The sequence below is a fragment of the Notothenia rossii genome (genome assembly GCF_949606895.1).
Source record: "Notothenia rossii genome assembly, chromosome: 5".
NCBI classification, from domain to species: Eukaryota; Metazoa; Chordata; class Actinopteri; order Perciformes; family Nototheniidae; genus Notothenia; species Notothenia rossii.
This window is the reverse complement of record NC_136903.1, coordinates 5466995-5494610: the sequence shown is the minus strand read 5'-3', so window position 1 is coordinate 5494610 and position 27616 is coordinate 5466995. Positions and strand designations below refer to the sequence as shown.

The window sequence follows — 27616 nt, the reverse complement described above, 5'->3', positions numbered from 1 at the left end:
ATGCGTTCAGGGAGAGGGAGAAAGAGAGGAGAAGAGACAGGAGAGAGAGAGAGGGGGGGAGATCATCCAGCACCCTCAGCCAATGTCAGTCACGAGAAAGAAAGAAAGCCCCACAAACCAGCTCAGGTAGTGTTTCAGAAGAGACAGAGTGGAGCTGGTTATAGAGATGAACCGGGTGTTTGTACCGAACGATTACTTTTACGCACAGTTTGTTTCGTGATGTCACTTTTACGCACGACTTCATGCAGAATAGTGCCATTTATTTGGTGTTCTTATAATAATTAGACGTCAAACTATACTTTATATTAAACGTCATGCCTCCTATACAATTTGTGTGCATTAAATGGTCTTAATGTATTATATATTTACTTAGTAACGTTTTTGCTCAACCAGGGCAACTTCGAATTTACTTTCCTAAAATCTTTTAGGACTTATTGGGCACAATAGTGCCATTTATAATCATAAGTGATTATATGACTGACCAACGTGTTCTCGTAAAGAACTTTCTGCCACCTCAATACACCCGTGTTGCCATTCAAGGCTTCTTTTCTGCTCATTAAGGCCTTGACTTACAGACATTGCCTATTTTCTTCAGCATTTCAGGGGGACAATAGTGACATTTATTGAGTGATTTATGAAAAATAACACATCAAACTAAAGTCATTATTAACTTACTGCATCCTAAAACTATTCATGGGCCCTTGTTTATCTTTTTTTCTTAAATATTTGGTAATTTTTCTGCTCAATGCCTAAAAAGCGAATTTAGTCAAAGCCACTTTGCCTTCTATTTAGTGATATAATGAATAATTAGACTATAAACTGCACTCGTAATGAATTTAGCTAAATCCAAATCATGGGCATATGTTTATCTCACTTCTTATATATTTCGTTTGGTTTATTAAGGCCTACAACGTGGGTTTTACTGAACGATACTTACCTACTTGTTTCCAGGAGGTGACATTCATGAAGTGATATAAATAGTTAGACAGAGGGAACATCCCGCTTCCTAACGTCAATCTGTGCCCCTTCATTTATCTAATCTCTTATATAATCGTTTTCTCATTAAAAACCTAAAACATCGGATTTACTTAAAGAGCCCATTGCCAAAACCAACTCACGCGCAGGTGCCAAATACTTCTGATCCCTAAAGCATGACGCATTTGTTATTTTACAGCCTTATTCAAACCGTCCAACTAATAACTCAGGAATGATGGTTTAAAAAAAGGACAGAGGAATATTACGCGCTGATTCTCCCAAAGCAGCACCTTAAGGTGACGTGTCCATTTCGATTGGATTATCTCTGGAGGGCTTTCTGAAGTCTCCGCACCACTGTCACGCAGCATTTCCTCCATCTTTGATCTGGAGACCCTGAACACATGAGATTAATGCGCAAATTGGATTTTTTTTCCCCCCATGATCCCCGTGGAAGAAAAGCCATAAAACAAGGAGATTTAGCTCTCTGCTGCTCTCAGTCCATTGAACACGACTTCATGTTGTAGCAGTTTGCATTAGAAATCCAATTTAATCGGAGTAATTTGTTCACTGCTGTACCAAATCGCATTAAGGCTGCTCCTCACTGTATTCCAGTGCATGCAACAGGAAGGGAAAGTCAATTTAACATCACCAACACGTCAGTTAATGGATTAAAGAGCCTTAAACTGTTAGTGAAAACATGCAACATGTGAAGTAAAGCGAGCTAAATCTTGAAGGCAAAACATATTATCATCTTGTGTTTCAATTTCTGGACTCCTAAACGGTTACACAACTGAGTCTGAACATCTTAGGTTGCGTCTTTAATGATTTTTACTTGGCCAATATGTTTTTTTTTTAACAATGTCAAAGCAATTAGATTTCAAAAATTGGATCAAAAATGAAGTTTTTTTTTTTACAAATGAGCTTATTGGATTTCTACCAGACGGTTAGATGAGATCAATGTCACTCGTGTTTGTTCGTTAGGGATTCAGCTGGAGTCAGCAAGCAATTAGCTTAGCTTAGCATAAAGACTGGAAGCAGGGGGAATCTGCTAGCCTGGATTTACTTGCCTAATTTTCAATAATGGCACTTATTTTGTGAATTATGAAATATTACGCATCAAACTAAACTCAAAATGAACTTCCTGCAGCCTAAAACTTTGTGTAGGCACCTTTTAATATTTGTTCTTAGCCTATATATTTTTAACTTTTCTGCAGATTAATGCTCAAACGTCAAATTTAGTCAAAGACACTTACCTATTTTAGGACTTCTTGGGCAACATTAGTGCTATTTATTTGGTGAAAGTATGAATTATTAGACTGCAGCCTGGCTGTCCACATATTACACATGCAACTAACATCTTTAAAGTTCACTTATTGACACAATGCATCTCCTTTCATACCTCACCTTAAATCAGATATAGGTCTGTGTACAGACTTTTGGAAAACATTGAGCTGGTGTGCAGGGCCGTTTCTTCCTATAGGCGGACTATGCGGGGGCATAGGGCCCCCGCGGCCACTAAGGGGCCCCCAAGCTGAACGTTTTTTAATTTTTTTATTCATCCGAAAAACAAAAAAAGTTTAACTCATACACAAAAAGATGAACAAAATTAGTAGAAGCGGGAGGGCTGAAGCATAGCTTGTGAAAAGTAGCCCTCCTGTGCATCATCCTAATACAGCGGCATTATCACGTCAAAAACGTATAGAAAGGAAGGAGTATAAAGAAAACAGGAGAAAGAATTATATATATACAGTATATAAGAAAACTAGATATAGGGTCATTTTCTGCACATGTCAATAGCCGTTTCAACTATCTTTTTTTGGAAATTAAAATACTATATTTTAATTTATACATAGGTACACATGTACTTGGCAAATGAATAATAATAATAATAATATATGCATAATTGCATATAAACATTGTGAACACTTATTTTCAAGTGACTTTTTTTACATTCATATGTTCACGCTGTGGTTTGGAAATGCTTTTGAATGTTATTGGGCATTTTCTTATGGAAAATGTTGTGCATAATCAGTACTGTTTTAAGCTGTACTATCTCAACACATTTTAATAGATGAGTTTTTTTTTAAATATGGGAGTTGTGTGTTCATATTTACCAACACCACAGACTATTCGTAATACTTTTTTTTGGGATGTTATTATTTTTTGTAGATTTGTTGAGTACGTGTTTCCCCCATATTTCGGAGCAGTAGTAAAGGTAAGGGAGAAATAGACTGTTATAAAGAGTATCTTTTCTTCAAGAATGTTCTTAGTATGATACAAAATACCTATTGTTTTTGACGGTTTAGTCTGTGCATAATTTATATGGTGCTTCCAATTGAGTTTTTCGTCAACAAGCAGCCCTAAAAATGTACAATGTACCAACTTTTTCTATCTCTGTATTGCAAATCCGTATAATGCAGTCATTTCTACTCTCAGACTTTGTATTGAATAACATGTCATTTGTTTTGGCCACATTAAGGGATAATTTATTAACTGCAAACCAGTTACATAGTATTTTTAATTCTGCATTCACAATTTTAACAAGATCGCCAAGATTATGATGAGAGCAGAGAATTCAAAGTTCAGGTTCAGCCTCAATATATTTGGGGAGAATTAAAATGAGCCGTCTTTATTTGTAGACAGCCAAGTCCCCTCCTGTGTTCGCGGTGGCGTTTTTATAGGTACAAAAGTGGTGGGGCACAAAAAACGTAGATGTCTATATATACGCTTCTGCAGTGAGGTTCATGGCTGGTGAGGCACTGGCACTGACTCTTCAGGTTTACAAATATTATATTTTGACCTACATCAAAATATATTATTTTTTTGTCTGATGCTTCGATTCATTTTAAACAGACCGTTCAACAAAAGGATACCCCAAAAAATTATTTTATCATTTAAATATTGAATTGTTCTCTCTTAGTAAGATCCCATTTTCAATAAAACTGCGGTCCACTTGGCTATCCTTCTGGACAAACATCTCTATTTCTTTTTTGTAAAAGTCCTCCTTATCTTCTTGTAGTTTCAAAAGTCTATCATAAATCTAATCGATAGATTTATGATTAGAAAATTATAAAAGTAGGGTAGACATATGGATATTATCCGGCTGAACAAAACGTGCATTTATCTAACAGGTACGTTTCCCACAGATCTTATTTTGAGCTATTTTCTAAAATCCCATGGAGAAATATCATTGCTTTTTTGTGGAGGGAAGCCATGCGCAGCTTACTTCCTGGTTTTAGGACGCGTCTCTCTCTCCTCTTCACACACCACACTTTTCGCGGCACACATACTTACAGCCAATCAGCTCTGAATTATGTGAGATGACGTATGGTGGGGATGGCAGCACTCTGCCCCTATGGTCATTATTTTTTTACCACACACATTAAATTGAAAAATACTCTGAGCATGCGCAGTGAAGTTTTTACAGTCACCATTGACTTAGACCCATGACTTTAACAGGGAGAGGGAGAGGGAGGGGCATGATCGGGTTTTGTCCCACATGGCTCTAAACAGCTCAATAGGCACACACTGTAGACACTAATTAGAAGAACACAGACTAAAACAGCAATGTACACACAAATCAGATGATTAACCATGATCTTCAAATATATTTTGTTATTTATTTTTTGCATTTTTTTGTAATCATTATTTGTAATACTTTCTGCTGACACTAGGTGGGGCTGACTAAACTGCAATGATAGCAAAACTGTGGCTTGGGTTTTTGGGGTAATAAAGTCCAAATCATCGTTGGGCTGTCTGAGGAAGTCTGAGGAAGATGAAAAATGGAAATTAAACATTGTTGAGAAAATGCTGCATCTCTTGCATTTATTGACATCAAGGAGCCTTATTGTTTACTTTTTAATATCATTTTTTGTAATTTTCAATTGCTTGTTTTTCGTGAAATTAGCCTGTTTTCCTATTAAAGTGTAACAGATTGATGCATCTCCACAGATCATCTTAAAGGCTTCGGAACCCAGCCCCATTGTAGTTTAAAAAACTGTCAAAATTAGGGCCCCCAAACAGCATCTTGCATAGGGCCCCCAAAAAGCTAGAAACGGCCCTGCTGGTGTGGAACTGAACGGTTCACTGATGGCAGCTCCAGCTCATTATTCATCGCAGAGACATGAGGTTGATATACATCTTATTTCACTCTGAACAGAAAAGGTATACCCATATTTATCCAAAAATGCTAATATGACGCATTAAGTACTTTAAATGGCTCAGACCGTGCATAACTCGTTTTCCAGTTCAAAATAATGCAGGTTTCTGCTCATGAAATGGATCCACTCCTGATTTGAATGTGTTTTCTCTTGGCCCGTGGTACACCCTTCAAATACTACACCTTTTTGATGAAAATTGGGCCGGTTGTTTTTCCGTATCAATGCAGATAAACAGACCAGCCAACCAAAAACATAATCTCCTTAAATAATATCATCTTGTCTGAAAATGGTCACATTCACAATTTAAAAATCAAATTCAACGAGTCTTTTCATTGAAAACAAACTTTAGATTTTAATCATACATTTAAACTTTGTAATCGTTTCTCAAAAGAAACTTTAATTTAAAGTCTTTGAAAACAAAGAAAGACTCAGAACTAAAAAGACAAGACAGAGAAAGTAGAAAATGAGAGCAACCGCACAAATAAAAAAAAACATGTCTCGTCAAAACACTTTCATAAATCAGTCTTTTATAATCCAGTTACTCACCGACCGTCATCAGAAACTAAACACTATGATGACTAACGTGATACACATGCTGTTGAACACACACTCCTGCTGTTGAACACACACTCTTGTTGAACACACACTCTTGTTCAACACACTCTTGTTGTTGAACACACACACTCTTGCTGTTGAACACACACTCTTGTTGTTGAACACACACTCTTGCTGTTGAACACACACTCTTGTTGTTGAACACACACTCTTGTTGTTGAACACACACACTCTTGTTGTTGAACACACACACTCTTGTTGTTGAACACACACACTCTTGTTGTTGAACACACACTCTTGTTGTACACACACTCTTGTTGTACACACACTCTTGTTGAACACACACTCTTGTTGAACACACACTCTTGTTGAACACACACTCTTGTTGAACACACACTCTTGTTGAACACACACTCTTGTTGAACACACACTTGTTGTTGAACACACACTCTTGTTGTTGAACACACACTCTTGTTGTTGAACACACACTCTTGTTGTTGAACACACACTCTTGTTGTTGAACACACACTCTTGTTGTTGAACACACACTCTTGTTGTTGAACACACACTCTTGTTGTTGAACACACACTCTTGTTGTTGAACACACACTCTTGTTGTTGAACACACACTCTTGTTGTTTAATAGACACTCTTGTTGTTTAATACACACTCCTGTTCAGATGCAGCAACAGCAGCAGGACGGACGCTCCCAGCGCGCTCAGTGCGACTCCGGACAGGAAACGCTTCCTCCTGATGCTGAGCTGAGGAAGCGGACTGAAAAGTTCAACTTCCTCCATCTGAGGAAGAGGAGGAGGAGGAAGAGGAGGAGAGGTTTGCATGAGAGAAAGCACAACAAATTAACACTTTTCTAATTAATTCAGTCAATTCAAGTAGAAAACATTTTCTATCTAGCCCAATAACTTCTGTACATAACAAGCTTGAAATCTACCCTTCATATTACACACACACACACACACACACACACACACACACACACACACACACACACACACACACACACACACACACACACACACACACACACACACACACACACACACACACACACACACACACACACACACACACACACACACACACACACACACACACACACACACACACACACACACACACACACACACACACACACACACACACACACACACACACACACTTTAAGGGATGAGCTGCCAACAAATTCTATGAAACCTTGTGGAGCTGTATTGATTTTGTTAACTGAACTTATGAGGCGATACACCTCACCTCTAGTGAGTGGCCCAGGCCGTCAGTGAAAACGGTTTGGACACCCCTGGTCTAACCCTAATCTAGATGATGGCAGTTTATTGGTCAGACTGGGAAACGTCATCTCCGTTTGTATTTTTCCAGGAATCAGAAAACACAGACCCGTTTCGAGAGGAACGTCTGGTCCCATCTCAACGACACAGAGTGACTCGCACACCTGAGTCACCAACACTTCCTGTGTCAAATCCTCCAGGATTCATCAACTTCTGGCCAAGTCACGGAGCAGTAATGCTGTCTGTGAACTCTCTCAGAGCTACACCGAACGCTCACATTTCTTCCAGTAAATATGACGTGTGTGGTTTGGCACCGAGACAGACTTTCTAGTTTCCTGGACATCACTAGTGAGCATGTTGTTGGTGTGAATGACCGGAAGGCCTTTTTCCCACAGGACCTAAATGCAGCACGGGTGCCATCTCTAAAGACAGTATTACTTATTCAAAACACAGTTAAACACACCTTTTCTACATGGGGCTGGGTATCATAAAATGGAATGGATATTACTAGATATTCGATGTTTAAAAATGCAACATGTTTGATTTGTTTTTGTCGTCTCCAAACACACATTACATGTTAGACCCTTTTATCCAAAGCGACTTACAGACTCAATACTGTGGGCAATCCCCACAGGAGCAATTTGGGGTGAAGTGTCTCAGGGACACAACAACATGCTGACTGCAGTGGGGTTTGAACCTGTGCTCCACCTGATCCCAACACCAACCCACTGCGCCACACGCCTCCCCCACACACAGCTAACAGTATCAGCGTAACAGTGAAACAAACACGGATATCAACTGGGAATTTACGCTGAAGTCCCTGCTTAAATATATATATACAAATATGATGTACACACACACACACACTGCACGGCTACATGACTACACACACACAGCTACACACACACACACAGCTACATGACTGAACACACACACACACACACACACACACACACACACACACACACACACACACACACACACACACACACACACACACACACACACACACACACACACACACACACACACACACACACACACACACACACACACACACACACACACACACACACACACACACACACACACACACACACACACACTGTAATGGCATCAAGCGTTTCCTCTTGCCACTATAGAGCGGGGTTGACGACACGCAATCCAAAACAATAAGCAACCGAAGGTTTTCATTCAAAAAGATGTAATTTATTAACAACAAAGTATTGACTTAAATAGTCTCAAAATAACAAATCTTTAAACAATATTTCGGCGGTATGCTTTCCTATATAAACTAAACTATACTTTGTTTGCAGTCCAATTTTCAACACTAGTTTCTGTCGGCAATTTGCGGTCAAAAAACTGTTCCGCTCCCCGTCTCATCAGGACTCCGAGCACGCCGGCTGTCCTCAATTACCTCACTTAAATACACACCGGAAGGTACACGGAAACAGATCATATTTACGATATCAAATTAAACAATCACTTCATCAAAACATATTCACCACGGCAATATAAATCATTTTCCATCATTAAATCATTTATCAAATTATGAATCGAAATAATAACTTTGTGGCTCTAACACACACGTTTTCTCCCTTTAACGTTCTCTCCCTCGACCCCTCACACACTGGGCAGGATCGATGATCATTTGCAGGTAGTGGTCCCTAATTGACCACCACGATAAGTTGTTACTTTTGTTAAATGAACATCCTTGTGCTTTGGCACTCATGTTTACATCACTAACGTTCCTAAAGCACACTTCTGGGTTCCCGTCTGGTTTCATACTCCCACTTGTTCCCTCAATAACAAGCATGTATCAAAGTGGACACTAGATGGCAGTAACGAGCATCATCTCCATTACTTGAAATCTTGTTTCAGTGCAACATAAAATAAGTACCAAAAATATATATATTTCATTTGTTGTGTGTGTATCCCGGGCTGTGAGCCAGTGGTTCCAAATGGACTCCATTGGCCGTCAGATTCTTGTCTGACACACGAGGATCCCCCATACCTGAAGTACAACTAATGAGACACACACACCCACCCACCCACCCACCCACCCACACCCACTTCTAACCCGCCTCTTCAGCTCCCTCCGTACCTCCACCTCTCCGTTTTCGCCCCTCTTAAACTCCCTCACCTCGCCAATCTGCGTCCTCTCTCTCCCCCCGACCCCCCCCACCACCACACCCTCAACTTCCCATGTGCCCCGTCACCTTTCTCCCCCCCCCCCCCCCCCCCAAACCCTCCCGCCTCATCGTCTTGGTGCTGACAGCTCGATGTCACAGCGGCGCTGACTTATGGGCTGTGAGGATTCTGCCCTGTCAGGAACGACTCTCTCCTCTTGACACACACACACACACACACACACACACACACACACACACACACACACACACACACACACACACACACACACACACACACACACACACACACACACACACACACACACACACACACACACACACACACACACACACACACACACACACACACACACACACAGTCAGGTGCACACATGCAGTCACTCCCGCACATACCTGTTGGAGCTCGTCAGGATTCATATATAGCAACATGTAAGACACACACTATGTTCTGCACCTTTTTTAATCCTCAGCAGTAAGAGGCTCTCAGAGAGGAATTCAGATTGACTTTGTGAATGTGTTTCAGCCTGAACGATGTTATAAACGGTTAAAAATATATAAAAGACACCATCTATCAGATTATCAGGCATGTATCCAAATCATTGTCAATGTTGATAAGCGATTTGTGAAGTTTGTTATACCGGCATCAACTTGAACATTACGAACAGTTGCAGAATAATGAGCTCAGCTGTCTGTGAGAGTGTGTGTGTATCATTATACGGAGCTAAGCAAATTGTATTACAATATATAAAGTCTAAATAATGATTTGCTTGTAATACATTTGTTGTTTCCTGCACAAACATAAAAAGAAAATAACATGGAACACATATTTATATTATTATACGCCGCCAAGTTCAAAATATATTTGCAAATCAATCTAAAATCTCCCTGTTTGCGTTTTAAACGAACAGTAAGGTGTGTGTGTGTGTGTGTGTGTGTGTGTGTGTGTGTGTGTGTGTGTGTGTGTGTGTGTGTGTGTGTGTGTGTGTGTGTGTGTGTGTGTGTGTGTGTACCTCGCAGAGAATGCTCCGGAGGCAGGTGATCTCCTTCTGCAGGTCTCTGGTCTGGATCACCAGCTGGTTGCAGACGGCCTGCGCCTCCCTCTTCGGGTCCAGAGAGAAGACCAGCTGCACGGAGACACAGTTCACGTTAGTAAATATAGAATAATATATCTGCTAACAAAGCTACAGAGACATTAGCAGACAGAGGAGGTTCATCACATGCGTGTACAGAATTAAGTGTGGGGATATTGCAATTCAATCTGGATTCTTTGAGATGTTTACTTGTGCTTTACGTTACTGGTTTAAGTGCTCCGAGAAGGATTCACATGGGCACCTTCAACTTAGTTAGAATTAATGCTGTCAAAATTATCGCGTTAACGGCGGTAATTAATTTTTTGAATGAATTGCGTTCAAATATTTTACGCATTTAACGCATGCACAGAATAGCCTGCCCCATACATCCTACCAGTGGCAGCGCCAGGGTATGGCTGGGCTACAGCCATACCAAGAAATGGCTCCACCATGAAAAATGATGTTAAAGTAAGCAAAATAATGTCTGCCAACTCTCGCGGAGTAAATTGCACAGACAGCAGTTAGTAAGATTGATTTCAGTAGCCACTTGTCTGGAAATACTGAAGACCAGAAACGGTTTTGAAAACTTTTGTCACGTAGTGATCGTCTTCTCAATAGAACATCTTTGATAATGTCTTCTGGCCAATCAGAATCAAGATAACGGCGTGGTGTTGTTGCAGAAAGTCCAGACGGAGAATACTTTTGCTGTAGTACATCTCTATAAACATCGATACATTACGTGTTGATAGAAATCAACACGTAATGAAATAAGACCCCACGGTTTGATGATTGATAGGTGTGTGGGCTGTCTTTCATTTTGACACACAGAACAATGTTATAATAAACATACATGCATACTGTATGTTAAATGGATATATCCGCCTTCTTTCATTATCTTTCCATTCCCACAACAATATACATAAAGAAATGGCATATTTTGGACATAGTTCGAATGGTGATTAATCTGATTAATTAATTTTTAAGCTGTGATTAATCTGATTAAAAATTGTAATCGTTTGACAGCCCTAGTTAGAATATAACGTCAACATGCCTTTATTGGCCACTAAGCTGCTGGTGACCTTCTACTGCTCTACCATCGAGAGCCTACTGACACACTGCATCACAGTGTGGTACTCCAGCTGCACTGAGGCCGACAGGATGAGGCTCCAGAGAGTCTTAAAAGCAGCACAGAGGATCGTCGGCTGCCCCCTCCCTGATGGACATTTAAACCCCCGCTGCCTCAGTAGAGCCAAACACATTATCAAGGAAAGCTCACACCCCGGCTTTCACCTGTTCAACCTGCTGCCCTCCGCCAGGCGCTACAGGTCTATCACATCCAAAACAAACAGACTCAAAGACAGTTTTTTCCCTCGCTCTTAACACCTGAAAGTCATACCTCTTAATCATCCTGCATGTGAAATAAATGGGACTCTGTACATATATACATTATTATTATTATTATTATAAATACATACCTACTATTATTTATTATATTATAGATTTTATTTGTATACCCTGGAAATAATTACTGCACTTTATTCCTTGTTCCTAAGTATGTATGCTGCGTGTTGTCTTATGTTGTGATGTTTTTTGAAAGGGAGAAGCATTTATTAATCTGATTGTACATGTATAATGACATTAAACGATTCTATTCTGTTGTAAGCTCTGTGGTAAAATATTAGGGCTGTCCCGAATAAACATTTTCGGGCTCCGGATATTCGGAAGTAATCAGCAGCGAACCGCTTCAACACGTGTATTTTGGTTTATTCACGGCATTCATTTTGTTATTCTACAGTATTGTTGTTTTATAGTTATTTGTTAATGTATACAACCAATTTGTGTTCTTTGAAATTGAAAATGATATCGCATTGTGTTTGTTACTTTCGTTGCAGTTGTATATGTCTTCAGTGTAATTTGGCTTGGCTTCCTATTTTTTACGTACATGCTTTTATTTTGAAGGAGAGTTAGCGCTGTTGACAGGAAGTTGTTGTTGCTATGGAAACAACGTGACGGAGATTAACGGAGAAAAGTAATATCTACATATAAAGACGGAGAAAGTAAACAATAAAGTGTATGGTGAAGTGTTAGCACCCCCCGAAGAGGCACAAGCTCTTACGTTGATATTGGAGATTTCAATAAATTCAGAAAAAAAACAGAAGAAAATAAAATTCTGATATTCGGGTACAGCCCTATAAAATACAATCTTTTTATTTTACTTGGAGAAACAATGAGGTAGAGACATCATTTACAGTGTAGCCGGATAAAAAAAACTGAACCTAGGGACCAGAAAAACCCAAAGAAAAACTAATATCAATAACTAACGGATAAAGAAATTGGAATATAAGGCAAATTAATCATTTACAAAAAGAATGGCTGGAAGGGACATTTAAAAAAGGACGTTGAAGCAGCTGCACAATGAGAAAAGTTACCCATCCAACTTTGTAAAAAACAGGTAGCCCCTGCTTTATGAATTATAAAAGTGTTTGATGATGAATATGTTTCCAGTGCACCACTACAGACAGACTCACCTGAGAGGCTTGGCGGGGGAATCTCCCGTTGACGTCCTGAATCGTCTCCGTCAGGTAACAGCACTGCTGCCTCACGCTGATTAGGAAGTTATGCAGATCCTCACTCCTGCAAAACAGACAACAAACAATGAAGTACATAAACTTTTTTTATTTTTTTGATGCAAGTGCAACAGGAAATGAGTTTCTCACCACCTTTGTTTCTCACTTCGTAAAGTCGGCACTTTATTTAACGTGTTTTTGGTTAAACGCCTGATGAACACAAGCTTAAGAGATATCTAAGTTTAGTTTTACCACATATAAGTCAGTCAATTCCCAACCCATTGATGCCCGAAGCTTCTATGTGCCAATAAAATGGCGGTTGCAAAGAAGTTGTCTAAATGAGACAACTAAACGTCATTAGCCACCTTTAGCTTAGCGGTGGTGACGTGAAGTCATGTGACTGTTTTGTAGTTCCTTTATAGCCCAACATTAGCCTCCTCTTGCTTAGCGGTGGTGACGTGAAGTCATGTGACCGTGCTGTAGTTCCTTTATAGCCCAACTTTAGCCTCCTCTTGCTTAGCGGTGGTGACGTGAAGTCATGTGACCGTGCTGTAGTTCCTTTATAGCCCAACATTAGCCTCCTTTAGCTTAGCGGTGGTGACGTGAAGTCATGTGACCGTGCTGTAGTTCCTTTATAGCCCAACATTAGCCTCCTTTAGCTTAGCTGTGGTGACGTGAAGTCATGTGACCGTGCTGTAGTTCCTTTATAGCCCAACATTAGCCGCCTTTAGCTTAGCGGTGGTGACGTGAAGTCAAGTGACCGTGCTGTAGTTCCTTTATAGCCCAACATTAGCCTCCATTAGCTTAGCGGTGGTGACGTGAAGTCATGTGACCGTGCTGTAGTTCCTTTATAGCCCAACATTAGCCTCCTCTTGCTTAGCGGTGGTGACGTGAAGTCATGTGACCGTGCTGTAGTTCCTTTATAGCCCAACATTAGCCTCCTCTTGCTTAGCGGTGGTGACGTGAAGTCATGTGACCGTGCTGTAGTTCCTTTATAGCCCAACATTAGCCTCCTCTTGCTTAGCGGTGGTGACGTGAAGTCATGTGACCGTGCTGTAGTTCCTTTATAGCCCAACATTAGCCTCCTCTTGCTTAGCGGTGGTGACGTGAAGTCATGTGACCGTGCTGTAGTTCCTTTATAGCCCAACATTAGCCTCCTCTTGCTTAGCGGTGGTGACGTGAAGTCATGTGACCGTGCTGTAGTTCCTTTATAGCCCAACATTAGCCTCCTCTTGCTTAGCGGTGGTGACGTGAAGTCATGTGACCGTGCTGTAGTTCCTTTATAGCCCAACATTAGCGTCCTTTAGCTTAGCGGTGGTGACGTGAAGTCATGTGACCGTGCTGTAGTTCCTTTATAGCCCAACATTAGCCTCCTTTAGCTTAGCTGTGGTGACGTGAAGTCATGTGACCGTGCTGTAGTTCCTTTATAGCCCAACATTAGCCTCCTTTAGCTTAGCGGTGGTGACGTGAAGTCATGTGACCGTGCTGTAGTTCCTTTATAGCCCAACATTAGCCTCCTCTTGCTTAGCGGTGGTGACGTGAAGTCATGTGACCGTGCTGTAGTTCCTTTATAGCCCAACATTAGCCTCCTCTTGCTTAGCGGTGGTGACGTGAAGTCATGTGACCGTGCTGTAGTTCCTTTATAGCCCAACATTAGCCTCCTTTAGCTTAGCGGTGGTGACGTGAAGTCATGTGACCGTGCTGTAGTTCCTTTATAGCCCAACATTAGCCTCCTTTAGCTTAGCTGTGGTGACGTGAAGTCATGTGACCGTGCTGTAGTTCCTTTATAGCCCAACATTAGCCGCCTTTAGCTTAGCGGTGGTGACGTGAAGTCAAGTGACCGTGCTGTAGTTCCTTTATAGCCCAACATTAGCCTCCATTAGCTTAGCGGTGGTGACGTGAAGTCATGTGACCGTGCTGTAGTTCCTTTATAGCCCAACATTAGCCTCCTCTTGCTTAGCGGTGGTGACGTGAAGTCATGTGACCGTGCTGTAGTTCCTTTATAGCCCAACATTAGCCTCCTCTTGCTTAGCGGTGGTGACGTGAAGTCATGTGACCGTGCTGTAGTTCCTTTATAGCCCAACATTAGCGTCCTTTAGCTTAGCGGTGGTGACGTGAAGTCATGTGACCGTGCTGTAGTTCCTTTATAGCCCAACATTAGCCTCCTTTAGCTTAGCTGTGGTGACGTGAAGTCATGTGACCGTGCTGTAGTTCCTTTATAGCCCAACATTAGCCTCCTTTAGCTTAGCGGTGGTGACGTGAAGTCATGTGACCGTGCTGTAGTTCCTTTATAGCCCAACATTAGCCTCCTCTTGCTTAGCGGTGGTGACGTGAAGTCATGTGACCGTGCTGTAGTTCCTTTATAGCCCAACATTAGCCTCCTCTTGCTTAGCGGTGGTGACGTGAAGTCATGTGACCGTGCTGTAGTTCCTTTATAGCCCAACATTAGCCTCCTTTAGCTTAGCGCTGGTGACGTGAAGTCATGTGACCGTGCTGTAGTTCCTTTATAGCCCAACATTAGCCTCCTTTAGCTTAGCTGTGGTGACGTGAAGTCATGTGACCGTGCTGTAGTTCCTTTATAGCCCAACATTAGCCGCCTTTAGCTTAGCGGTGGTGACGTGAAGTCAAGTGACCGTGCTGTAGTTCCTTTATAGCCCAACATTAGCCTCCATTAGCTTAGCGGTGGTGACGTGAAGTCATGTGACCGTGCTGTAGTTCCTTTATAGCCCAACATTAGCCTCCTTTAGCTTAGCTGTGGTGACGTGAAGTCATGTGACCGTGCTGTAGTTCCTTTATAGCCCAACATTAGCCGCCTTTAGCTTAGCGGTGGTGACGTGAAGTCAAGTGACCGTGCTGTAGTTCCTTTATAGCCCAACATTAGCCTCCATTAGCTTAGCGGTGGTGACGTGAAGTCATGTGACCGTGCTGTAGTTCCTTTATAGCCCAACATTAGCCTCCTCTTGCTTAGCGGTGGTGACGTGAAGTCATGTGACCGTGCTGTAGTTCCTTTATAGCCCAACATTAGCCTCCTCTTGCTTAGCGGTGGTGACGTGAAGTCATGTGACCGTGCTGTAGTTCCTTTATAGCCCAACATTAGCCTCCTCTTGCTTAGCGGTGGTGACGTGAAGTCATGTGACCGTGCTGTAGTTCCTTTATAGCCCAACATTAGCCTCCTCTTGCTTAGCGGTGGTGACGTGAAGTCATGTGACCGTGCTGTAGTTCCTTTATAGCCCAACATTAGCCTCCTCTTGCTTAGCGGTGGTGACGTGAAGTCATGTGACCGTGCTGTAGTTCCTTTATAGCCCAACATTAGCCTCCTCTTGCTTAGCGGTGGTGACGTGAAGTCATGTGACCGTGCTGTAGTTCCTTTATAGCCCAACATTAGCGTCCTTTAGCTTAGCGGTGGTGACGTGAAGTCATGTGACCGTGCTGTAGTTCCTTTATAGCCCAACATTAGCCTCCTTTAGCTTAGCTGTGGTGACGTGAAGTCATGTGACCGTGCTGTAGTTCCTTTATAGCCCAACATTAGCCTCCTTTAGCTTAGCGGTGGTGACGTGAAGTCATGTGACCGTGCTGTAGTTCCTTTATAGCCCAACATTAGCCTCCTCTTGCTTAGCGGTGGTGACGTGAAGTCATGTGACCGTGCTGTAGTTCCTTTATAGCCCAACATTAGCCTCCTCTTGCTTAGCGGTGGTGACGTGAAGTCATGTGACCGTGCTGTAGTTCCTTTATAGCCCAACATTAGCCTCCTCTTGCTTAGCGGTGGTGACGTGAAGTCATGTGACCGTGCTGTAGTTCCTTTATAGCCCAACATTAGCCTCCTTTAGCTTAGCGGTGGTGACGTGAAGTCATGTGACCGTGCTGTAGTTCCTTTATAGCCCAACATTAGCCTCCTTTAGCTTAGCTGTGGTGACGTGAAGTCATGTGACCGTGCTGTAGTTCCTTTATAGCCCAACATTAGCCGCCTTTAGCTTAGCGGTGGTGACGTGAAGTCAAGTGACCGTGCTGTAGTTCCTTTATAGCCCAACATTAGCCTCCATTAGCTTAGCGGTGGTGACGTGAAGTCATGTGACCGTGCTGTAGTTCCTTTATAGCCCAACATTAGCCTCCTCTTGCTTAGCGGTGGTGACGTGAAGTCATGTGACCGTGCTGTAGTTCCTTTATAGCCCAAAATTAGCCTCCTCTTGCTTAGCGGTGGTGACGTGAAGTCATGTGACCGTGCTGTAGTTCCTTTATAGCCCAACATTAGCGTCCTTTAGCTTAGCGGTGGTGACGTGAAGTCATGTGACCGTGCTGTAGTTCCTTTATAGCCCAACATTAGCCTCCTTTAGCTTAGCTGTGGTGACGTGAAGTCATGTGACCGTGCTGTAGTTCCTTTATAGCCCAACATTAGCCTCCTTTAGCTTAGCGGTGGTGACGTGAAGTCATGTGACCGTGCTGTAGTTCCTTTATAGCCCAACATTAGCCTCCTCTTGCTTAGCGGTGGTGACGTGAAGTCATGTGACCGTGCTGTAGTTCCTTTATAGCCCAACATTAGCCTCCTCTTGCTTAGCGGTGGTGACGTGAAGTCATGTGACCGTGCTGTAGTTCCTTTATAGCCCAACATTAGCCTCCTTTAGCTTAGCGCTGGTGACGTGAAGTCATGTGACCGTGCTGTAGTTCCTTTATAGCCCAACATTAGCCTCCTTTAGCTTAGCTGTGGTGACGTGAAGTCATGTGACCGTGCTGTAGTTCCTTTATAGCCCAACATTAGCCGCCTTTAGCTTAGCGGTGGTGACGTGAAGTCAAGTGACCGTGCTGTAGTTCCTTTATAGCCCAACATTAGCCTCCATTAGCTTAGCGGTGGTGACGTGAAGTCATGTGACCGTGCTGTAGTTCCTTTATAGCCCAACATTAGCCTCCTCTTGCTTAGCGGTGGTGACGTGAAGTCATGTGACCGTGCTGTAGTTCCTTTATAGCCCAACATTAGCCTCCTCTTGCTTAGCGGTGGTGACGTGAAGTCATGTGACCGTGCTGTAGTTCCTTTATAGCCCAACATTAGCGTCCTTTAGCTTAGCGGTGGTGACGTGAAGTCATGTGACCGTGCTGTAGTTCCTTTATAGCCCAACATTAGCCTCCTTTAGCTTAGCTGTGGTGACGTGAAGTCATGTGACCGTGCTGTAGTTCCTTTATAGCCCAACATTAGCCTCCTTTAGCTTAGCGGTGGTAACGTGAAGTCATGTGACCGTGCTGTAGTTCCTTTATAGCCCAACATTAGCCACCTTTAGCTTAGCGGTGATGACGTGAAGTCATGTGACCGTGCTGTAGTTCCTTTATAGCCCAACATTAGCCACCTTTAGCTTAGCGGTGGTGACGTGAAGTCATGTGACCGTGCTGTAGTTCCTTTATAGCCCAACATTAGCCTCCTTTAGCTTAGCTGTGGTGACGTGAAGTCATGTGACCGTGCTGTAGTTCCTTTATAGCCCAACATTAGCCTCCTTTAGCTTAGCGGTGGTGACGTGAAGTCATGTGACCGTGCTGTAGTTCCTTTATAGCCCAACATTAGCCTCCTTTAGCTTAGCTGTGGTGACGTGAAGTCATGTGACCGTGCTGTAGTTCCTTTATAGCCCAACATTAGCCTCCTTTAGCTTAGCGGTGATGACGTGAAGTCATGTGACCGTGCTGTAGTTCCTTTATAGCCCAACATTAGCCACCTTTAGCTTAGCGGTGGTGACGTGAAGTCATGTGACCGTGCTGTAGTTCCTTTATAGCCCAACATTAGCCTCCTTTAGCTTAGCTGTGGTGACGTGAAGTCATGTGACCGTGCTGTAGTTCCTTTATAGCCCAACATTAGCCTCCTTTAGCTTAGCGGTGGTGACGTGAAGTCATGTGACCGTGCTGTAGTTCCTTTATAGCCCAACATTAGCCTCCTTTAGCTTAGCTGTGGTGACGTGAAGTCATGTGACCGTGCTGTAGTTCCTTTATAGCCCAACATTAGCCACCTTTAGCTTAGTTCCTTTTAAGACATTAACTGTTTCCTTCAGGTGATTGCATTTAAACTTCACAGATTGTTTTGATATGTGGAGATGGTCCTGCTGAACAAAACAGGCTTTTTTCTGCAATATTTATATTATATATGGAAAAATCCCATAGCTTTTTGTCTAGGGAGCCCTTGTGATGCTATCTTCCAGGTTGGCCTACAAAAATGTCACCACTCTTTCGCAGTTCTTTCAATTGAGATTACAATTTCGGTCTGCAGAAAACAGTAATTTACATAACTGATGTGGCACAATGTGAACTCATCGGACATGTCCCAGACGTTTTGGAGCTTTAAAGCGGAGGTCAGAAGGTTCTTCTTTAAAAACGGAGCCCTAATTAGACGTCCTCGTATAAAAACAAGGCAAGGCCTGCTGAAGATGCCCACCACTGACAGTCAGACAGATTAATAGTGTTCACATTCTCCATTCCCCCCTCTCCAAACCGTAGTAAACCCAGCAGGTGGTCGAGCCCAACGCTGTCCTCCCTCCCTGAAAAACATCCACCTTAAACGATGGTTATTCATATTCATCCGACTCTTCCCATCCCCTGGTGCTGTGGGATATTGATATAGGTCTTATCTTAAATGCTACATTTCCCGTGGTGAGGGGACAGCTCCTCACACTCTGTCAGAGGGCCGAGTAAACACTGTCAGTCCTCCGCCTGCTGTTAGTTTATCTAGGGAGCGGAGAGTGATGATGGGCCCCCGGTGGGAACATCGTAGAATGGGTTGTAGATGCAAAGGAACATCATGTTTTCTACGATCGCTGATAGTGGATGCATGTATGCCACTTTGTCAGGGAACTGTATTTATCCAGGGAATGCTATTTGCCATTTTTCCACCAGCAAGTGCCATTTCATAGCGGATGATGGGAACGGGATGCATGTTTATTCACTGCACTAATGTGTGGTGGTTCAGTCACGTCATTTTTATAAACGTTCTTAGGACGTGGTTGTCCTGTTTTTTTGTTTGCAGGATAAATAGGATGAAATAAAGATATTTAAAGGGGACCTATCATGCAAAATGCACTTTTGTACTTCTTTTATACATGAATATGTGTCCCCGGTGTTCCAGGGAACTCACCAAGTGTCAGAAAACACAACCCTCTCTATTTTCCTCCATACCCAAATCTCTTAAAAAGGGGCTGCAACGGATCTGATACAGACTGATCCAGATTTGAACACTTCTATGACGTCACAGAAGTGGCGCTACGGCTATTGGGCCAACTCCACCAATCAGGAGGAGACAGCCACGGACATTGCCGTTGGAAAGCGCTGGAGGCGCTGTAGTACATATGCCAGGCCTGTAGATGGTGCTGTTCTCACAGAATCAGCCCATGATGCAAAGACAGTGTTAAATTGAGCGAAATGAGGAATGGCTAAAATGCATGATCTGTTTGGTATTTTGAAAAATAAAAAGTATAAATATGCCTTATATAGGTATGGTCCTACACTATATTATTCAAATATAGCATCATAGGTCCACTTTAAATAGCGGATGAAAGGTGTCCAGTTGTCCTGCAGGTGCGTAATGATGAAAAAGATGGCCCCTAATACAGCGGAATAACTCGATGGCTTGGATGTGCTGAGTTTTTTTAACACTCTGCTAACTCTGCCACATGACGCCTCTAGATCGAGCCAGAATAGCTAACGGGGCTTCACAATACCTGACTAATTTGACAGTCTTTTAGGTTCAACAAATGTCCTTCTTCAAGCTACTCCAAGACGAAGGATTTTGCTTATGAAACACAAAAGGCTTTGTCTTTAGCATTTACCCTCACTTTTCGGGACATTCGGGATTGTGGGAAACGGTATTTCGATCTCTGTCTGTACACACAAACTGAAAGATTGACAATAAAGTTGACTTGTTGGATTTCTGTCAAACAAGTGGAGGCTTCCCTAGAAAAACCAGTCCCACTGTAGCACTGAGTTAATTATCTTATTATTAATATTTCTAACTGTTAGCATGCGTTACATTTTTATCCTCCAGGCCTATTTTCTCTACAGGTCCCTGACATGTCAAGAAGTTATTTGCAGGACTAATTTTCCAGCGTGAAATAATGATCCCAATAGAGGAGACCTGTCCGTGTTGAAGCCATCCATCCCTCTCATTTAAAATCCCCTCTCTCTCTATTGGACGGTGTCTCTCTCCGTCCTGCAGAGGAGTCGTGACGTGATGGGGTGCGCTGCGATGTCTTTGTTTGGCCTCTGCCACCGGCTCTACTTTCTCATCGCCTCTCACCCTACAAATCATTACAGCTGCGCTTAAACCATTAGCGCCTGGCTCAGGGCTGGGAGAAGGAGAAGTGAGGGTGGGATTACGGAGCGAGGACAGCGAGATGCTCCTGATGGACGACTTCACGCAGAGGAGGACAGATCGGCATTACGGGGAGATGGAGGAGGGCTGGATGCGGGGGAGGGTTAAAGGTGTGCGGCTGACAAGTGTTTAAAGTTTTGCTACTATAGTCAGCTTTGTTTTTGGCTCAGCGCAGTGTTTGTGGACGACTCTGTCTTTGCATCTGACAGATAATACGACATGTTCTAGCAGACTGAAACAAGGATGTTCACTGTAAAGCAAGAGGTGGAATTTAACTAATTAAACTTAGTCAAAGTACTGTACTTAAGAAGTATTTTAACGTACTGTACTATTTCAACACTATGTGCAATATAAATATCATTACCATTACAGAACACTCGCTGCTATCTAACGTGTGCAATATTATTAATATTAATAATGTGCTATGATAACGTGTAATTATGTGTCTGCCACTACCTTTTTGCTACTGGTAATATTTACATTAATGATGTGACCGTCTATGTTTCACTGCACTGTTGGTGTACAGTGTTATTATTATGCTGCTGTGTTTACTGTAAGTCTGGAACAACAATTTCCTTCGGGATAAATAAAGTCTTATCTTATTCCACTATATTTCAGAGGGAAGTATTGTACTTTTGAAATGCACTGTAGTACATTTATCAACCCTCATAGTTACTAGTCGCTTTGTTTCTATATAAAAATAAATTACATGATATGATCCAGTAAAGTATTACCTCTATTTCTTTAAGTATTTAAGACATACTAGCCAACCTTGAGACCTCAGAAATCGGGAGCATTTCAAATGCGGTGCGCCCAGAGGCTTTTTAGTGGCCGCGTCACCGGGATGCCAGGTGTGGTTCTCACGGGAGGAGGAAGCGTGTGTGCGGCGAATGCGGGTATTCAGCGGGATATTTAAGTTTCCTCAGCATGTGTATATATGTTCAAATGCAACGGGGGAAGTAACTGAAAGTAACCGTATGTGGATATTGCATCGACCAACCTGGAAGCACGTCTCCGTGGAGAGGACGCGCACAGATAGAGAGATTCTCTCCAACACAGGGTGAGATCGCTCCTTTGTGCCACGCCGATCATCGTGTTTTCCTTTTCTGTGGATTATAACCTAAATAGGCCTACAAACATTTCCGTGTTTTGCTGCCGACGGGCGCAGGAGCAACAGCCTTTTTTTCAATGAACTATAGTGGCCTGGATTAGGCAGAAAAGATCATTTTGGTTTATCGCCGAGCTGACTTTGTGTTGAGTTTTGTTTGTGTTTTGCTTGGCTGGAAAACTGTCAATATAATTGATTATTACATGGTTTAGTTGAATACTCGATTCTGATTGGTCAATTCAGAACACGTGATACGTTGTTAATCCAGAACAGACAGACCGCTGTCAAGGACTTATTGACCGTTGTTAAGGACGCTCACATCTGCACAAAGAAGTCTGTTCGATTTAACTGTATACAGTTTGGCCGAAAAGCAAAGTGCATGCAGGTTACTTTTCTAACTGACAAGACAAGAGCGACAAGAAAACAGCGGAGAAGTAACGGGCAGAAATCCTCCTTTTTACGCAGCGGTCCAGACATAGACATCAAACGGCGACACATATTCAGTTGCCAGTTCCTTTGGCATTAGGGCAGGGATATCTAGATACTTTCCAAGGGTTGACATAATGAATTGTGCTACTTTTAAAGCAAGCAGCGATGTTTTCAAATCTGTAATCAAAAAGCTCCTCAAAAACGCTATTGCCGTTGCTACGTTAGTTCAAACAGAAACAACGGACTATTTTTCTTAGTGGATGCATGTCAATTTAAATCAATACATACAACTATTTTTTAAATCAATAAAATCATTTTCTAAATCCACAAAAGCATTTCAATTAATATTGGGAGTCATGTCGTTACTTTGTTGAGAATGTGGCCATGTAATAAGCGGGATAATGTGCAGCGACTTGGTCATTATGGGGAAAAGAACACCTTCATGTCGATCTAGATCCCTCCGCGTCGGGCTCCTGATCAGCCTGTCGGCGCACATTATCCCTTACATAACGTATAAAACCTGTCTTTGTTTATTTTGTGAATGTGTGGATGGAGACAGTAATACACTTCCATGGGGACTATTTTGTGGAAAGAGTAGATTTTCCGATTATCAGTTCTATTTTGCCTTTAATATATTATTTCATATCAAGAACCCCTTGTGCGTTTATTTAACACAGCTATTTTTGATAGTTGATCGTGACATACTTGACCCATCTTTCCTCAAAGATATGGAAGATATTCCATCGTGAGTTATTATCTTTTAGCCCATTCCTTGTAATTTGTCTGATGATCGCTATTCTAATAACCAGAAATAGATAGGAATCTTTATTTTGTATTTCCTCAGGTGTTTTCCCCAGTAATAGGGATAATGAGTTTTTGTTGAGAGAAATGTCAAAGATATTGGACTTTTCTCTTAAAACTGTTTCCCAGAAGTCTCCCAGCTGCGCCTGCAGTGCATTATGGGATACCTTACCCACTTTCTGCAGGTCCGGGGAAGCTGATTGTGTCCAAGTCCACTTTGTCCAGATGCATCTGCTGCACAGCACTCAGCACTTTCTGCTGGACCTCCGGGTCTGTGATGCCCACCTGACAGAAACAAGTATGTTCTCATGTTGTACGTTCAGAGAAATCATCAAACTGTATGATACATATACCTGTTTCTAAAGCTGCAGGAAGCTTTCAAGGCTTTATTGAGCTTAAGATTTAACACAAGGCAAACTGCATACATCAAAAGGAAATATATTAATGAGTCATTTCTAACATGTTTGTTTGTTATTTACCATGACGTCTGACAAACTTCTGGACAAGAATGTAACTTCTGTCAGTTATTAAAAAAGCAAACTTTGTAAAAGACATGCACCAATTGCAACAGGCTTTTCCCCTGATAAATAAGATCAGATGTGATTTATTGATCCCAAATTGGGATTGTGTTACCTTGCAGCAGCATAAAAACAAGGCAGTGCACATGAGAAGACATTTGAAGAGTAGAAATAAACAATTTTAAAATGTAAACATCTCAAAATAGAAATAAAACGGTCTTAAAAGTGGAAAATATACAAGTTGACCGTAACCCTGATGGTCTGACAAAGTTGCTAAATGTGTTGCTTTTTAGGAATAAAGTTGCTAAGAGGGACCAGAAAGTTGCTTTCTAGGAATAAAGTTACTAAGAGGGACTGGACAGTTGTTTCTAGGAATAAAGTTACTAAGAGGGACTGGAAAGTTACTAAATGTGCTGCTCTCTAGGAATAAAGTTACTAAGAGGGACCGGCAAGTTGCTCTCTAGGAATAATAAAGTTGCTTAGAGGGACTGGAAAGTTGCTAAATGTGTTGCTTTCTAGGAATAAAGTTGCTAAGAGAGACTGGAAAGTTGCTTTTTAGGAATAAAGTTGCTAAGAGGGACTGGAAAGTTGCTCAATGTGTTGCTTTCTAGGAATAAGGTTGCTAAGAGAGACTGGAAAGTTGCTTTTTAGGAATAAAGTTGCTAAGAGGGACTGGAAAGTTGCTAAATGTGTTGCTTTCTAGGAATAAAGTTGCTAAGAGAGACTGGAAAGTTGCTTTTTAGGAATACAGTTGCTAAGAGGGACTGGAAAGTTGCTCAATGTGTTGCTTTCTAGGAATAAGGTTGCTAAGAGAGACTGGAAAGTTGCTTTTTAGGAATAAAGTTGCTAAGAGGGACTGGAAAGTTGCTAAATGTGTTGCTTTCTAGGAATAAAGTTGCTAAGAGAGACTGGAAAGTTGCTTTTTAGGAATAAAGTTACTAAGAGGGATTGGAAAGTTGCTAAACCTAGCGAGAAAGTGGCTAATTTGGAGCACAACGTACACAAAAAAGGAGGCGACCTGCATGTAAATCGGACCACAAGCTGAAAATACATTTAAGAATCTCAACATGGTGATAATAACCCAAATGTGTGCCATATCAGGTGCACCAAACACTCCCTTTTCATTTATTTACCACTTACGACACATATCAGGTCGGTTAAAGTCTACAGAAGTCTAGTTTATCTAAAGAATGATCCTAGAAAACCGACAGACGAACTTTCACTCTACCTTCTCCAGGTCCTGCTTCTCCATGGTCAACAGGTAGCTCCAGGTGATGTCATTCTCCTGTGTGTGTGTGTGAGTGTGTGTGTGTGTGTGTGTGTGTGTGTGTGTGTGTGTGTGTGTGTGTGTGTGTGTGTGTGTGTGTGTGTGTGTGTGTGTGTGTGTGTGTGTGTGTGTGTGTGTGTGTGTGTGTGTGTGTGTGTGTGTGTGTGTGTGTGTGTGTGTGTGGAAAGGAAATAGATGGGTGTGAAAGTGGAAACACCGACCGAATCAAAACTTGTGCGTCTGAAACAGATGTGCCTGCATGAGGTTTTGAAAAACAATCTACCTGCACCCGTCAAACCCGACCTCATTTATCAGAGCGGCTCTAAAACTGACCCTCAGTTTGAATCCAGCTCAAAGCAACACAGTGGATCCATTATGGAGTCAAATATGTAAACCCGTCTTCTCGTGACAGGTTCCAAAGCAAATGTCAGTCTGCCATTAACGCAGCTGTGCTTCCTCATATTTAGGATCACAGCATCTCACCCGTGGATCTAATACTGTAACAGAATATTATCTGTGATCAACGTGTGGGAATGGAAGAGACGAGGGAACAGATAGGAGGCAGAGTGCGCTCATTTTAGGCCCGCACGATAACCCACATTTAATAGAAATAGCATAATGGGTGATAGGGGTGGGAATCACCTGGCTCCCCACGATACGATACTTAAGCCACGATACGGTAGTATTGCGATTCTACGATATGCTAAGTATTGCGATACGATATATTGCAGATCACATCGGTCACATCCATGTCCGTCTTCCCCTCCTGGTTAAAACATGTATTTGCAATATGAATAGTTTATGTAAAAAAACCAATTTGTTTTTATTTGAACCTGAAAAGGAGATGGCATTGTTTTTGTTACTTTCATTGCAATTGTATTCATGTCTTAACGTAACTTCCTGTTTTATATACGACCATCTTTCGGAGGGATATGCTACAGTTTACATACCATTTAAAAAAAAAAAGTTTATATTATAAAATATCAATACTTGGCGTCCGTGTATCGATACAACATCGCCACGCAAGGTATCGCAATACTATGCTGTATTGATTATTTCCCCCACCCCTAATGGATGAGTACATTTTCAAATATCAAGAAACAAGATGTTTGCTCAAGGCTAAAAATGTGTTAAAATACAATTTTGGATAAAGTATTGTGGAGCTGCAGAGATCTCTCCGCCTACAAATCTTACTCTGCAGACTAAACAACACTTATTTGTTTAGTTTAAATCCCCTTTAGACAATAGAGAGGCGAAGTCCCTCCCTTTCCGGGGAGCTCCATGGGACCTTACTTCGGAAAAAGTATGCATTGAAGTCAATGGAGAGAAAAAAGTTATCTTTCGATCCCGTTTGAATTGTGCCACGAATTACACATATGATGTTTGTCAATTTAAAAGATAATTTTGCAAGTCAAAAAATTCAAATGTGTCGTAAAACTGTGAAGTAACACTTTTTTGTGTGAAAGCGCTCAATGAACTACATATCCCGTCTCACACCACACACCAAGGAGGCCGTCACGTTGGCACATTTCACTTATTTCTTTCAGAATGAGGCGGAAAGTATTAAAAGAGGTGAAAATCACTCCAAGTCTGGGCATGTTGAGAGCTGTGCATACACACAAGGGGAGTTAGTCGGTTCCGTAAGAGCCAGCATGCGGGACCGGGATTCTGGGATTTGTAGTCTTTCTAGTTGCGTATTTTTCTTAGTCTTATATTTCAACAGTTTTACGACAAACTGTGACTTTTTAAGATCGACAAACATCATATGTGTAATTTGTGGCACAATTCAAACGGGATCGAAAGATAATCTTTCTCTCTCCATTGACTTCAATACATACTTTTTACGAAATAAGGTCCCATGGAGCTCCCCCGGAAAGGGAGGGACTTCGCCTCTCTATCACACCATCATCATATAATATATGTTTTAATGGGAATACGAATAAAGTAAAGAAAAAAACGCTCCATCCCTTCAAAATCGTGAACAATCATATATCATGTATCTCATCATATCGTAAGTGCAATATCAGTGAAAAATAGTCACAACATCCCCTGCTCAATTTAGAGATGAATACATATTTTATAAACACATTGATATATATGACTTCAGGCATTCAGTACTTACAGTCATGATGTCGGAGAGGTGGCCGAGATTAAGGCCGTGAAGGAAGAGCTCAAGGTCATCGAGCTTGGTTACGCTGAAGAGCAGAGAGGCAACTTTTAGCAAATTAATGACAGATATGTCATCAATAAAAAACTACAAATATAGAATTGTCCAAAGCATGACCCGGCTGAGAGTAGACATGCACTGAAACTATGTAAATAGAGAAGTGTAGGTTTTTCAAAATGCACATTTTTCATAAAAACAGAGCAGGGCTGCACGACAT

At 41.9% G+C, this 27616-nt stretch overlaps 1 protein-coding gene across 1 annotated transcript in view; it reads right to left on the bottom strand.

The window, feature by feature from the left end:
* Window positions 1–6151: 6151 nt before the first annotated feature.
* asz1 (ankyrin repeat, SAM and basic leucine zipper domain containing 1) overlaps window positions 6152–27616 on the bottom strand; it is a 49572-nt gene continuing 28107 nt past the window's right edge. The window contains exons 8-13 of the mRNA XM_079679858.1: window positions 27355–27427; window positions 25194–25250; window positions 23620–23732; window positions 12739–12844; window positions 10151–10264; window positions 6152–6486 (exon numbers count right to left, since the gene is read on the bottom strand). Coding sequence (XP_079535984.1) covers window positions 6349–6486; window positions 10151–10264; window positions 12739–12844; window positions 23620–23732; window positions 25194–25250; window positions 27355–27427 — 601 coding nt within the window. The 3' untranslated portion in view covers window positions 6152–6348. The remainder of the gene's footprint in view (window positions 6487–10150; window positions 10265–12738; window positions 12845–23619; window positions 23733–25193; window positions 25251–27354; window positions 27428–27616) is intronic.